Below are 14,909 nucleotides of genomic sequence, written 5' to 3'. Positions count from 1 at the left end.
CCAAAAATAAGAAATCTTATTTTTCCTTCTTAAATTATTATGCTTTCTAAAGCTTTACTATGAAAATGAATTCCTGGATGGAAGTGATGAAGAAGAAAGCATCACGTGAGCCTTAACGCAGCAAACGAAACTATGCTAGTTTTCTTCTTGACACTGTTTTTTTTCTCCACATTTTAGTCACAAGCCTTCATTCCATAGTGAAGAAAATAGTTAGCATTGCTGCACGTGTCTCATTGATTATTCTGAATCTTCAATCCTCATGGACTACATCACTTTGGGGCAGAACCAGTCAGCTGGCACGGTTAGCATTTCATCTTTGAACATAGCCGTCGGGGGAGTTAGCACATGTAGCACATTCTAAAAATAATAATCTAATGTTTTATTCTTTCAGAATGTAGTCCTTTATATTGTTTAGTTTATTTTTTGGCCAGTCGGTTGATGCTTCTATTGGTGAACAAAAAAGTGTCAATAAATCCTGACTGTAGCTAACAAAGCTAAGCTAGTTCCATTTTGACGCTGGCTTTTGGTTAAAATCCACAAACTTAAGTCATTTATCTTCTGTCTTCTTTTAAAGGAGACAATCATCAATAAATACTTAATTCAATATTTTACAAAAGTGTGGAACATTTCTGCTAAAGTTAGCAACGTATAGCTTTAGTGCTAGCAGAAGCTTTCTTTCCCTTTGATATTAACTCCTTACTGTAAAGCTCCTGAGGTAAACTGTTAGCATGAGGAGCTGGATAGAGGCTCTGTCGAGAACATATGTCTACAGTGTGTTATCTCTGATTATATGCCCTTATCAAAGCAGTTTTTTTTACTTTCTTGGTGTTCCCATTAGAAGCCCAGAAAAAAACAATTATACTCACTTTCACCATTGAGTAGCGTTTTAAGATGTGTCGTCAAAAACTAATCTTAAAGAAGCTGTTGTTCTTTAAGGCCCCCCTTAGCTAGCCAGCTCTGTTGGCAGTCGCAGGGAACTTTGAGTAATCTTCCAGGTGGGCGAGTCCTACAACTTCGCTCCGTGCTTTGCGCTAATACATCGGCAGAAGCTGACATCAGGTTCTGCCCTAGTCTCGCAACGTTCTCGTAACATCTCGTTCAGAGAAGCAGGAAACAACGAGAGGGGATTGCACCAACAACTGTGTATCTTGTGTTTTAAAAAAAAAGCGTCCCCCAGGTTTATTATGGACATCAAAACATTGTGACATTATGTGCATGGAAGTCCACCACTAGACAATTACCCAAAAAACTGGTTGTGTGTTGTTTGATGCGTCAGCTGTTTGCAAAACGCCTCCCCGCCTCAACAACGGCGAGCAGATGTCACATGCAGACATACATGCGTTCACCTACACACACACACACACACACACACACACACACACACACACACACACACACACACACACACACACACACACACACACACACACACACAGTCTCCTCGGTGCCTCAGTAGTCTCAGAGCACAGCAGTGGGTTTCATTTTCGAGAGACTACAGCACTGCAGCTGCGTACACACACACACACACACACACACACACACACACACACACACACACACACACACACACACACACACACACACACACACACACACACACACACACACACACACACACACATTAAATGTCTAAAGTCTCATTCAGAAAAGTAAATGATGGAGAGAGGTGGTGTTATTGTGTGCTTGTGTGTGTGTGTCTGTGTGTGTGTGTGTGTGTGTGTGTGTAATTGATTAAGCTACTGGTTCTTATGACCTCACAGTCCCATTAAAAGTCTGACCCCAGCTGAGTGTGTGCATCTGTGTGTGTGTGTGTGTGTGTGTGTGTGTGTGTGTGTGTGTGTGTGTCAGCAGGTGACCAAAATGTGTTTTTTGTGTGAGCTGTTCAGTATAATGCCCTTTAAGCCTCAGGCACTTCTCTGTGGTCTCTTATTACAGTGTTGTGTGTGTGTGTCTGTGTGAAATCGAAAGAGCGCATGTGTGTGTATGTCTGTGTGTGTGTGTGTGTGTGTGAGAGAGAGAAAGAGCATGGCCTCATATACACACACACACACACACAGATACACTTGCACACACAAGCACAGCAGTGGCGTGAAATGTGTTGTGATGTCTCCTCTATGGGAAGCTGGTTTCAGACTGCAGAAAAGACGCTCTCCTTCTTAGACCTGCTCAGACTCATTGTCCTGCTGTAACACACACACACACACACACACACACACACACACAGCCACAAACATAGACACACTCATGCCCACATTCAGCTCAACAAGAACTTTCTTCCCACCCTTATGCATTATCTCTCTGTATCCCCTGAGAGCTTCATGGTTTTCTTGCCCTTATTGCATCATTACCAGGCATGTAACTGCTTACCGACTGATTGTTTGCTGTGCAAAAATTGCAGAAAGTTCTCTCAAAGTGCACCCCCAAAATGTTTCTTTTTTTTTTTACCTCAACCACCTGTAAAATAATCATAGATAGATATTCAAAAAGCAGTAATATAGATCCAAGAAAAAAGCAGCAAAACGTCACATTTCGGAAGCTTCCATCTGCAAATATTCGGCATTTCTGTTTGAAAAATATCTTCAAACTGATGTCAATTTATTTTCCATTGATAAAATGTTGCACGACTACTACTACTCCTATCATTACCACGACTTTTCAGCTCTATGCTTCTAAATCAGTTCTCACTGATGGTGTTTTTACAGTGCACTGTGACCAAGGCCATTTGGAGGAGAGGAGTGTGTGCAACGCAGAGAGAGAGAGAGAGAGGGAGAACAATTGCAAGCTAACACGAGGTTCAGATATGAGATGATTTTTACAGTGGCACTCTGGATTAGGCGTGTTTAAATCCACTTAAATCCGCTGTACCAACGATAAGGCCTTTTTTTTTTCTGTATATTCCACAGCCCAAATATAGGTCATACAGAGCCGGGTAGAGGTGGAGAGCTGCGTGTGTGTGTGTGTGTGTGTGAGTGTGTACGCAGACGCATGTGCTGGAGTTGTGTTCACTACAAAGAAAGAAAGCACACGCATGTACAAAACCCTCACCACCACCATCTCCCAGGGCAACAAGAGCGAAATCTACCAAGAGGCATGTTGAGAATGAAGCAGAGGAGGGGAGCAGAAAGAGGAGGGAGTAGAATAAAAAAATAAAGGGAGAATAGCAACATAGAAGATAACCATATGAAGGGCTGGGCTGTGTAAAGATGTCAAAAAGAGATCGCAAACAAATGTAGGTAGATGGCGTGATAAACTAACGATATTTTGATTGGATGTGGAACGACACCAGCAAGTCTGCATATTTTTACATGCACGCAATGAACATGCTAAAGCACACGGCAACTTTGAACTACATGGCATTGTTTAAGGTAAAGTACCTGGATGTGTGTCGTAAAAAAAAGCTAAAGACTGTGGAGCTGGGGGGGGGCAAAAAAAAGCAAAACTGAAAGTGAACTCCTCCTAAAGATAGAGACCGAATTGTTTCGCTCTCCTACCGGGATGTAAACAAGCACAGTGAAAAGATAGCGTCTCGTAGGGGCAGCGTGGTTTGGCAGTAATTTGATCTAGAGAATTTAGATTAAAATGTATGAAGGCTGTGTCGCATATCGACCGGAGCAACGTGTAACCCAGGGTTAGCACAGCCGTGTGGATGCTAATCTGCATGGAGGAGCGAGGGCTTGCAGTGCTAGCACTTCTAACATAAGCCACACTCGCCAAACCATGTTAAATCGTTTACCTGCTGAAAATTTGTAATAAATTGTGCTCAGTTTTGACAGTTTTGTGATTGTTCTCTTAACTTTAGACTATTACATTACCGTTAAAAAAAAAACTAAAAAAATAAATCATTTCGGAACATCCCCAGGCACCAGAGTGAGCATCTTTCTGAAGAACATCAGAGTTGCGTATTTCCTGCTTCCAACAGCTTCATGCACCAATATCTGCCAATGATTTGATCGAGACATCAGCATTTTGGATCTCTGAATGACTTGTATTTGCTAATATTGAATTTTTCAATAAACAAACTCTCTGAATTGCACACATTTGAAGTGAAGTAATCCGATAGAAACCTGAAAATTACAGCATCAAGGTTTCAGATCTCATTCTTTTTGGATAATTAAGTTTCTCTTGTTCATTAAAAACAACACGGCCCTACATAAGACGAAAACCGATACCTAATGAACAGGTAAACACACGCATTGTACGTAATCATACCAATGACAGTTAAAGGATAGTTACACTCGTCCTTTGCAAGCTTTGGATGTACAGCCTCCTTTAAAATAACAAATGTTGGACCTTTTAAGCTTTGCCACATTAACATAAGTGATGCAACACATGTAGGCTGCGCTAAGCTAACCTAAGCTAAGCTAATCTAACCTTAACCTCATTATCTTCACAATTATCCTCCAAAATGTCCTGCCTGTCCTTCTTTATACCTCGTTCCCAAAATTCCTGCCATTTTTTGTCTGTTCTGTTCCTCTCAATCAAATCTGTCCCATCTTTTCTCCTTCTCCTCCTCTCTGCTGAGCTCTGCTGGTGATATTGGGTTTTGGGGGAGGGAAGGGAAAGGGGGGGGGGGGGGGGGGCACAGTGGCAGTGCTGGCATCTGTTCGAAGGGCTGGCACGCTGCCAGCCACTGAGCATCGCTCCGGCAACCGGAGTCACGCTGTTGGATTTATCTCCAACCAACCTGTCAGCTGATGCTCTTTGTGGGCGTAAGACGAGTGGGCACAGCCTCTTTGGCACTCGCAGTGCCAGGGTGCCCAGAGGAGATTTAAATATGAGGGGAGGGGGGACGGAGAGCCTCTTGTGGGTGCTACAATGCTTTCAAAAAAAGTGAGGAAGCTTTTGAGAAAGAAGCACCCCAACTTCCAACACAGGCTGAAGCCCTCAAAGAACATGAGGGGGGGGGGAGAGAGAAAGAGTAAGGTATGGATGTTGAAAATGAGAGTATAAGGCACAGCGAAAGGGGGGTAGATAAAAGGTAGAGCATTGAGCAAGGGGAAAGATCGAGAGAGTGACAGAGGAGCCCAAGAGGTAAGAGTAACTGCATCTGAAGCGTACAGGGAATCTAACATAAAGAGCGAAGAGAGAAGAAAGAGGCAGAGTACATTTCTTCAAAAGACAAAGCGGCTGAGTTTAAAGAACAGTCTATCACCTTGTGGCTTTAAGTGCCATTTCACATTCTCTTTGAGCATCGCTGATACCAAACAACAAAGTCAAACACACCTGCTCGAGGGAAAGTGAGCTCATTAAATTCTAATTCTCGCTTCCTTCAGGTATCGCACACTAAATGTCCAATAATCCCGTTCAGTCCAAACAGTCACTGGCTCGTAAATGTTGCGGCGTTCCATCCAGGGAACTCCCTCAGATATTTCAGCGTCCACACAAACCTCAGCGAGCGTTCAAGATGAGAGTCACTGGTTCAGCCTGCAGGTCCCCGAGATGAGCAATGAATCAATTTAATGCTAATGTAACCATTCAAGCAATTAGCACCATGACGTATTCATATGCTACGATTACTCATTTGGATGTCCGTGCAATTTCCCCGAACAGTACAGAATAATTTCAAACCCATTCCGAGGGTCTTCTTCACGCATTTCTGACAGAAGGTCACGATATGAAATGTGCTCATAAAATCCCACATGTGTAAGTCGACATTTTAGATTCCATCAACAAACAATCTGCCTACAAAATGACCCTCCCAAAGAAACGCTATGAATCAATTCCCCTCTTATGTAACCATTAAAACAATTACCACCGTGACCCTTTTTTATGTAATTATTACTAAGCTGGTTGTCACGGCAACTTCCTGAAACGGAATCACTTAACGCACACTAGATAGCTATCGAAGAGGTCTTTTCACACATTCCTAAAACACACAAGAAATATTAGATTGCTTAAAAGCTCATGTGAAATTCAACATTTGGCACACCATTTACAAACCACCTGCTCACTGAATTATGAGGTCAGGTTTGCGCGTCCCAGAGATAACTCATTAATTAATTGGACGACACTTTTATCACCATTCATGCAATTAGCACCATGACAAATGTTTAACTGATGATAACTCGGCTGGTTGTCGAGCAATTTTCGAAACAGAAAAAAAAGTCAACTAAATCCAAATAGTATGGGTCTTTTCTCACAGACCATACTGCAAAATGTGCTTGTGTTATTACATTTCTACTTTCCAATTTTTCAACTCCAGTAGCGAACAACCCGCCTGCAGATTTATGGGTTTGGTTTAACGCTTCACGCAATAAGCAATGAATCAAGTGGCCCCTAATATGACCATGCATGTAATTAGTACCATGACAAATGAAGAAGCGGTTATTACTCAGCGGCTTGTCTTTGCAGTAGAAGAGTAACTTAAATCACACACTGCAGGGCTTTAATCTGACCAAATGCTGGAGCACAAAACACAATACTTAACTGTACAATATATCAATTTGAAGCTTTAATTCTGAACCACCTGCCCAAACATTCATGGGCTTTGGTTTCCTTGTCCCAGAGATAGGCAACGAATTAATCGACCACTGAGTTACAGTAACCATTAAATCAATTATTACCATGACAGATTTATAAGCAATGGTTTCTTGGCTGCTTGTTCGCGCAACATCTTGACCAGAACACGTTCGTTTTGAACCCACACTGTGCTTCCTTTTCACACTTTCCTAAAGAAATGCCTATTTGATCGTGGAATATCAAATATGCATTTCTACCTTTGATGCTCTTAATTGTCACAAAGATAAGCAATTAATGAATTGGATGTTAATATGTCTCCATTCATTTAATTAGTACAATGGTAAATGTAGAATTGATGATTACTGTTCAGTAGTGTTGATATCTGATTGAAATCTGACAATTTTTGAAGGTCTCGTCTTGGAATCAAAATCATTTTGACTCGGTCTTGTCTCGGTCTCGGACAGTGCGGACTCCAGATTTTACATCAAGACCGGTCAAGACCACCATTGATTGGCTATTTTTCCACATCATATCTGTGAAAAGCAAAAAATACTTTTATTTTTGTCCCCCAGTTACGGTTGCAACCTTCCCGGTGTTACAGTCTAAATAAGAGGCATGCCCCCTGCACACAGGATGATGATTTTTTTTCAGTGATATTTATGGTCTTGGTCTTGTCTAGCTCTGCCTTGGTCTTGGTTTTGGCTCTGTCTTGATCTCTAGATGTCTCGGCCTCGTCTTGGTCTCGGTTAGTGTGCTCTTGACTACAACATAACTGTCCAGGCTAGCTGACTCTTTCACAGAGCCTTCTACAGCACAATACAATTTTAGATTGGCTAAAATCTATCACTGTATTATGCTGTATAGGCATGTAAAAATCTGGGGTTCAATCATTTCATCATCTCGCGATCAATGTATCCATTCAGACCAATAGACCCATGACAAATTGAAAAGCTAATGATAACTGTAATGGATGTCTGTGTAAGTTCCTGAAAGTTCCAAAACAGTCACTTTTCACACATTCCTGAAGAACATCATAAAATAGTCGACTACACAGTAATACATATCCACTTCGGTATTCGCAACTCCAATCCAAACCACCTGCCTACAGAAGCAGCAGCGCCTTTAAAGAACTGAAAAGCAGCACAATATTTGATCAGCAGTATCCAAAATCCAAACTTCTCACATGAAAGCATTCTGCGTTGCTCAGCAGGGAGATGTCATGACACAAAACAGGGCAGCTTAATCACACTATTTCAGACATCGCTCCGTCTGTGAAGCCATTATGTATCCAGAGACAGTGCGGCAGACGGATTGAACATTCAGTGATAACAGCGTTTACGTTATCTCTACACAGTCACAACATGATAAGAGTCATAATTTTAATATTCTGAAATGTCCCTGTGTCGGACCCGGCTCGCTCCTGTTTCTGACGTTTGCTCTGGAAGGGAAATTAGCAAGAAGTGAGTAAAATTCCTGCAGCCATGTGACCCGACCATTGATCCAGGATCAGCAGTTCCAGCCTGCAGACTAACGCCAACTGAGAGGAGGATTCCAGAGGGGGCCCCCAAGCAAAGTGATAAGACGCTTATTCTCAGTATAACTTAATTCATTCAAGAGCTGCAACATCGCTTTAATCAGCCTATCTACAGCCTGCTGTTATTCCGTTTTTGTGCCAACTCATTCCGAAAAAAGCAGAATGCAAAAATCTCATCAATGCTTGTGGCGCCGAAAGTGTGTCAACTTAGAGATCCTTCACATGGGGAATGTTTGAGGGAGTCATTATCCTTTGCGGCGTTCATTTGGTGGCAGGTGCATTCGAGAGCACCAAGCAGAGGCAGATCATTGTGTTTATCCGCCGAGCTTTAACAAAAAATATCTGCTCTACTTACGACAGTTCTCCTCGTCGCTGCTGTCCGAGCAGTCGTCGTCATCATCACATCTCCACAGGGTCGGGATGCAGCGTCCGTTCTTGCACTGAAACTGCCCGGTTTCACACTCCGACTCCGTATGAGTTCCTGTGTTGTCAGAGGAAATAACACAAGTTGTCCATCACATTTTTGTTCTCAGTGGGGTAAAATAAATGAATACGTATGGATACTACAGACACAGAACTTGACTTTCAATAGTAGTGAAAGTGTAATAAAGACATTCTATTTACAAGGAACACTAAAGGCATGTACTGTAAAGAGATAGTACACACTTTATCAACATCAGCCTGTGGCAAAAAAGGGCTCTCAACTCCCATCTGTTTACATCCTGTTTCCACGATTTCACAGGGTTACTAAATGTGTAACAACAATCTGAAAACAGCTGAAATACTCTAGATGACATGCATGCCTTGACTTATGCTAAAGAAGGCTTATTCTGTCCTAAAAATGTAGGCTTGTTAACAGTAGCTCTAAATCATCCAATGCTGTGGGAAGGCTCCTTCCAATAATAGCCTGATGGGTTTCCTTCAAGTGTTTTCGTTGCCACAATATGATTGGCACATGTATGTGTTTGTCTGTATGTGTAAACACATCAAGAGGCTTTGCTATGAGCTTGACAGTCCAGCACCAAGTGACCTAATGGCAGTTAAAGGTCCCCTTAATGCAAATCTACTTAAGCGTTTTCAGCGTGCAGCTACAACAATACTGAACGCAGGTCCGTTGCAGGTTTACACATCCCCGCAGAGAAACAGGCTCCTCTCTGTGTAACACCAGCCTACAGCATTTAGACACGTGTGTTTTGGTTGTAGGTTACGGATCTTTTCTTCCGCGTCTTGTCACCTCATGTCACCGGCGTTTGCTCTTGAGTACGCGTGCCAAAAGCGGCGATCCAGGTGTGATCCATAACATTGGTTATTAAGAACGCTGCGTAAAGAGGCACGCTGTTTCCGAAGAGGCAGCGATCATCCCCCCCCTCTCAACACACACACACACACACACACACACAAAAAAAAAATAGAAAAGCTGCTGCTGTGTCCGTGATGCAAAATTCACCTCCTGGCTGAGACTTACCTTTAGCGCAATGGAGCTCCATGAGTAACAAATGCAATAGCACCAGCTTCCCGATTTCAGTCCACATCTTTAGATCCAGCGAGTTGTAAGTGAAAAAGCCAAGTGAAGGATCCCCCAAACCTCTCGTTCACTCTCGCTGTGTGTTTCCTCCTCCGTGCCTCTGCTCCGGAGTGTGTGAGAGTGAGTGTGTGTGAGCAGCAGCTCTCCTTTCTTCCTCTGGCTCGGCTGCAGTTTGAATCAGTGACGCTGTATGGGCGGGTGAGCTGGGGTTGGTGCCTGCGGTTTGATAGTAGGTAGTGAAACTAGACCAGAACTGTTGTTAAACTGGAATGTGACTGCTGAGCCACCTGCAGCAGACTGACAGATTCATTTTGATATTTTTTACTGGCTATCAAGAACCTGCAATTAAAAAAAGTTTTTGTGTTTATCCTATTTTATTTAGAGTAGCCTATTCATATAAATCATGTTCAACGAAAGGGACACATGGTCTATGATATATTGCTGCTTAGATAGGTTGGCTCAGAAAAAGTGGACATAGCCTCATGGTTTCAAAAGTGAAGCCAAAAGGAGCCGTCTTAAACACGCATTATTTATAATTGCAAAGAGAAGCCATGTGCTAAAATGACTTGCTGGATCTATTTCCAACTCACAGTGTATCAGTTGTGCATTTCTCCCCTCGAGCTCGACTGTTATTTTCACATTGCTTTATGACTCACGCAGTGTAAAAAGGGTTAGTTTCTTTTCAACGTTTGCACGAGCAGTTTGATCATGAGATGAGTTGACTACTTTAGCGATGTTAACACTAATGTTACGGTTCATTGGATATTTACATTGGCCTAATGGTACGGACAGATGCTGGTGGTCTTACATTTTTTTATGATACGTTGTAAGCTGGAAATCGATCAAGCAAGTTTAACCTCAGGCTCAAATAAGTTTGTTCTAAATTAGCATTAATGCTGTATGCCTTTCATATCGTATACGAGCTTCTCAAACAAAAATGTTCACCAGGAAGTGTCTGTGTGCTAACCCACTAACGAGTCGTTGGATATGTTGTTGTTTTATAACGCACGTCAAGGCCAGTTGTGTCTATGGATTTTCAGTATCAATTGTCCGTGTACTTTTCATCAATCGGGATGCTTTGAAATGAAGACAGTTGCTCAGATTTGTTGTCAGAGAGGTTAAGATGACTTAAACGTGGAGAGAAACAGCCAGACAACATTTGGGCTTCCCACCCCGAAGCATGATGTCATGGCAAAAGGTATTTGTGCATGATCATATTTCATGTTGCATTTAACCATATCTAATTTTGCATGTGACCAATGAATTTGACATTAAAATAATAACTGATCATACGTGAGTGATATGTCTTGCTAACCACACTCATTAAGATGAAACACCATTTTCTAGTGATTTGTTTTGCCTTAATTCAAAATATGACGGATGGATACGAGATTGGCATCAATTGGAATAAGTGTATTCTCAAAATCCTTTTTTTAAAGATGTATTTTGGGGCTTTTTGTTCCTTTATTGTAGAGATAGGAACGTGGATAGAGTCCTAAATCAGGGAGAGAGAGAGAGACAGACGTAGTGTAGGAGCCACAGGTCAAAATTGAACCTGGGCGATGATAATGGCCTCCGTACACGGGGCGCACACACTAACCACTAGGCTACCTGCGCCCCTTCTCTAACTACCTTAAGGCTGCCTTTAATGAGTGTTGATGAGACATCCAATCAGGGCACAGATGTAGCTATAACCTGCATTTTAGAGAGGATGAATTGAATTCTTTGACATTTCTTTCGTCCATCCTATTTAGATTCCTTTTCCACTTTCCATTTAGTGGAGGCAATACGACTAGGGTGAGCGCCAGATGAAATTTCTCTTTTTGAAAATGGGAGAAACTGCTACTTTGAAAAAGCAAAAGCATGCAAAAGCATTATCCTGCAGGTGATACAGCATAAAGTTTCAGTTCCATTTTTTCTCCTGTTTATTCTTTTTTTTTTTTGTATCTGTAGCTGATACACCTGCTCTCTCTCTCTCTCTCTCTCTCTCTCTCTCTCTCTCTCATTGTCTTTTTTTTAGGAAGCATTTTGTTATAGGTCACATTCGTGTCATCCAAGTGTCAGCAACTTTACAAAATACTGTCCCTAATCCAATCAAACAAACGCTTTTTTGAAAACAATAACACCAGAACTGCTGCTCTCATCCTCCAGCATCCTTCAGTGGCGTGTGTCATTCCCCATGGCAACAGATACGGAGAAACAGGGGCAACATCAGGAGTTTTATCCAATTTTGCTTGACAATTGCCTCAAGCTGAAGCTGTTTCCTCCTGCTTTTGAAGGGATTAAATAGGCCAAAGGTTATTCTCAGTTCATGTCAACTAAAGGAGGCCTATTAAAGAGTTGAGTGACTGTTATAGCGTTTCTCCAGGTGAGAAAAAAAAAATCCATAAGTGCCACATGTGTCATACAGTCTGTGGGATTTGAGGCTGACCGATAAAAATATCCGTCATTTAATGGAAAGTGTTGGTGGGGGGGCATGTACAGTCGTATCTGCAGAGACACTCAACGGCGGTGAAGATGAATATGAAGAATAGAATCTGATTTGAATGGAGAGTGTGTGTGTGTGTGTGTGCAATGAAAGGGAACATGCAGCTCTGTACTGCTGTACTTTGCAGAGAGAGAGAGTTGAGTTTTGATTTGCTGCAGTTCAGCGTGGCTTATGTGCATGAAATGACTTCAACACATGAATCAACACATGAATAATGAATATGACTACTGTATAAATAGAGAAAAAAATACCATTCTTGCCTCTTATACATTATTCAGTATAACGAGTGTGAATGAAACTTTAAAAAGGCTGGCAATAGGTGCAGAAATGTTCAAAATAAGGCGCTGCGTCACGTTCACATCATTTGCTACCTCTGTTAGTTGTTGCTAAGTGCCCCCCCCCCTCGAGGGAGAAATACAACAGAAAGGGAAAGTGTGTGTTAAGGTCTTCACTCAAGATTTATGTTCAAAATATTCAAGAAGCAGAGTCTTGTTGGCATCAAATTGCTTTTATGATTCATCAACTTCACTGTCAATAACCACGATATATTCCCAGATACTGCTTCATTTTCTCGACTATTATCTGCGCTGTGCTGTGAACCATAGAACATTTTACATGCACATCTGGTGTTACATCCTCTGGGTTTTGTACTGTATATCTTTGTCTCGTGCACAATATGTTTCATGTATGCATAACTACTGTATGTTCTGCCATCTTTGATCCATCAAGCCCACATGATTACACCATGTGTTTTGTACTTACAGTGAATGAGCTCGGGGATGGGCATGAATTAGAGCAGAAGAGCGAGGGCAAGTTTTTTTTTCTGGCCAGACTCTCTGGACAGCTGCCAACTGAAAAAATGCTGGAGGAATCCTCAATATACTCAGTGCCATTGGATAAAAAGTCAAGATGCATGATATTACATGCTTCCTGGAGGTCAATTATTTTCAAACTATTTGCAGGGAGCTGTGTTTTTTTTATTTTTATTTTTTAAGATGAGAGGAGAAACACGAGCAGAAGTACAAAACAGTGTGGAGAAGCTTAAAGACAACCATGTTACCTGTCAGATTATAAGTCAGAAATCGGAGAAAGAGAAAGTGTGGAATGACATGCGGGAAAGGAGTCACAGGTCGGACTCAAACCTGGGTCGCCCGCTTGGAGGACCACAACCTCCGTCCATGGGGCGGGCGCACTTATCACTACGGTACCGGCGCCCCTGAAAAAAGTATTTTCATTTGTCTTTTCTTCCTTCCTTCCATTACTCAGATAGTTGAAGAACTTAAAGGCTTTATATGTGATTTTTTGATCCAGCAGATGTCGCCCTTGAGCACCAGCATGAAACAAAACAACTCAAGGTGCATTGTTGTGTTAGCATGCTAATGCTAGTGATCTTTATTATGCTGGTATCTTCACACTGCATGTAAATTTACCTGAAATGAGCGTGATCTAGAAACACAGTTAAGCAGTGAGTACAGTATGTTATTCTTCTTTTCTCTAGTCCCTCAATTAAACAACTTTTATACACGAGGGGAGGAGTCAGCCGGCCGTCCGGGCGATGTAAACAAACTGAAGATAGGACTCTGAAAACTCTGAAAGCATCACAGACAGTGGGACTCTGGTGTTACACCCATTGTAGACAGTCATGACTCACAGAGTTATCTTCAGAGGATATACTTGATTTCTATTATATTTAAGTGTGAAAAATTGCATATAAAGCCTTTAAAGTAAAGCAAGTAATGAGATACTTGTTTGATTAGTCACAATAATGTGAATACTGAAGTGAGCAGCATTAATGCCTTACATGACTGCATAATGTAATCTGATTGCACAAACGCATTACTTTTACCACGTTACCCTCAGTAATGATTAATACTGAGAGCAATTACCGGCATGGTATTATATGTTGAAGGAATATGATGCTCTATAGCCCTCTATTGTCATCTTTAGAATCTGTCTCCTAACTGATTCATTCCCAAACTTTGCAGCTTGCAAACCCTAAAATAATGGTGCTAAAGACTGGAGACCCTCACTCTCCCTGGAGGTGGTTAAGGCATTGATGAGTTGGAGTAAAAGTGTTGCAAAAACCTGATGCCTATCATAGCTTTACCCTAACTCTGGGAGTTTGGTGATTGTCGACTGAGAAATATGTTAGATTTAATGAAAAAGGAGACTTTTAAATGTGTATTTTAACATATGATCAAACCATTGTAGGCCTCCTATCCTGCCTGGTTCTGTATATTTACATTCTTTTCACAGCTCTCTGAAGGAGAGAAAACCAGGAATGCAACAGATTTTGCTGAATGCATCACTTGTGAAAAAAAAAAAAAAAAAACATCAACTCAGCAGTTCCACAAAATTCAGAGAAAGGACAGAGGGGAGGACGTGTGTGCGGTCAGCCATTGTGTGTCTGAAGTGAAGCTGAGCAGCAGGGCTGTTCCAGTACCACACTCTCTCTCACCAAGTTTCTTCACTCACATTCGACTGTTTCTGATTTTTTTTGTCCCCTTGAGGTCAATGTTGAAATTGTGTTCATCTCTCATCCGTGCGCACACAGCTGGCGCGAACTTCTGCATTCATCTTTTGCCGCAGGACAGTGAGTGAGTCTGACTGAGACCTTGAGACCTTTCAGATGATTACTTTCCTCTTCTGTCTCTTTATCTCTCTCTCTCTCTCTCTCTATCTGCCTCGCTTTGTCTGCGCCCGCCCTAACTGGATTTGTCTTCCCTTCCACTGTCTTTTAATCTCTTTCTCTCCCTCTTTTCCCCTCGTTCTCTTCTATCCCCTTTCTCCGTTTTCTTTTCCACTGTCACTCTTCTGCTCCTTCTCTCTGGTGTGGGACTGATAGTGCTGTCAAAAAAAAAAGAAAAAGGCAACAGAGCCGGTGGTCAGCAAATCTTCTGTCT

The 14,909-nt window shown here is 41.9% G+C and overlaps 1 protein-coding gene across 5 annotated transcripts in view; it reads right to left on the bottom strand.

Annotated features, from left to right (window-relative positions):
• The window catches only part of lrp8 (low density lipoprotein receptor-related protein 8, apolipoprotein e receptor), a 181,571-nt gene extending 171,918 nt beyond the window's left edge, over positions 1–9,653 (bottom strand). For all 5 annotated transcript variants that reach the window (XM_020633705.3, XM_020633707.3, XM_020633706.3 and 2 more), the window contains exons 1-2: positions 9,459–9,653; positions 8,349–8,474 (exon numbers count right to left, since the gene is read on the bottom strand). In XM_020633705.3, the coding sequence (XP_020489361.2) occupies positions 8,349–8,474; positions 9,459–9,525 (193 nt within the window). In that variant the 5' untranslated portion in view covers positions 9,526–9,653. The remainder of the gene's footprint in view (positions 1–8,348; positions 8,475–9,458) is intronic.
• Between the last annotated feature and the right edge of the window lie 5,256 nt (positions 9,654–14,909).

This window comes from Labrus bergylta, chromosome 6 (genome assembly GCF_963930695.1).
Source record: "Labrus bergylta chromosome 6, fLabBer1.1, whole genome shotgun sequence".
Classification (NCBI taxonomy): Eukaryota; Metazoa; Chordata; class Actinopteri; order Labriformes; family Labridae; genus Labrus; species Labrus bergylta.
Note: the sequence above shows the minus strand (reverse complement) of the source record. Positions and strands in the feature narration are given on the sequence as shown.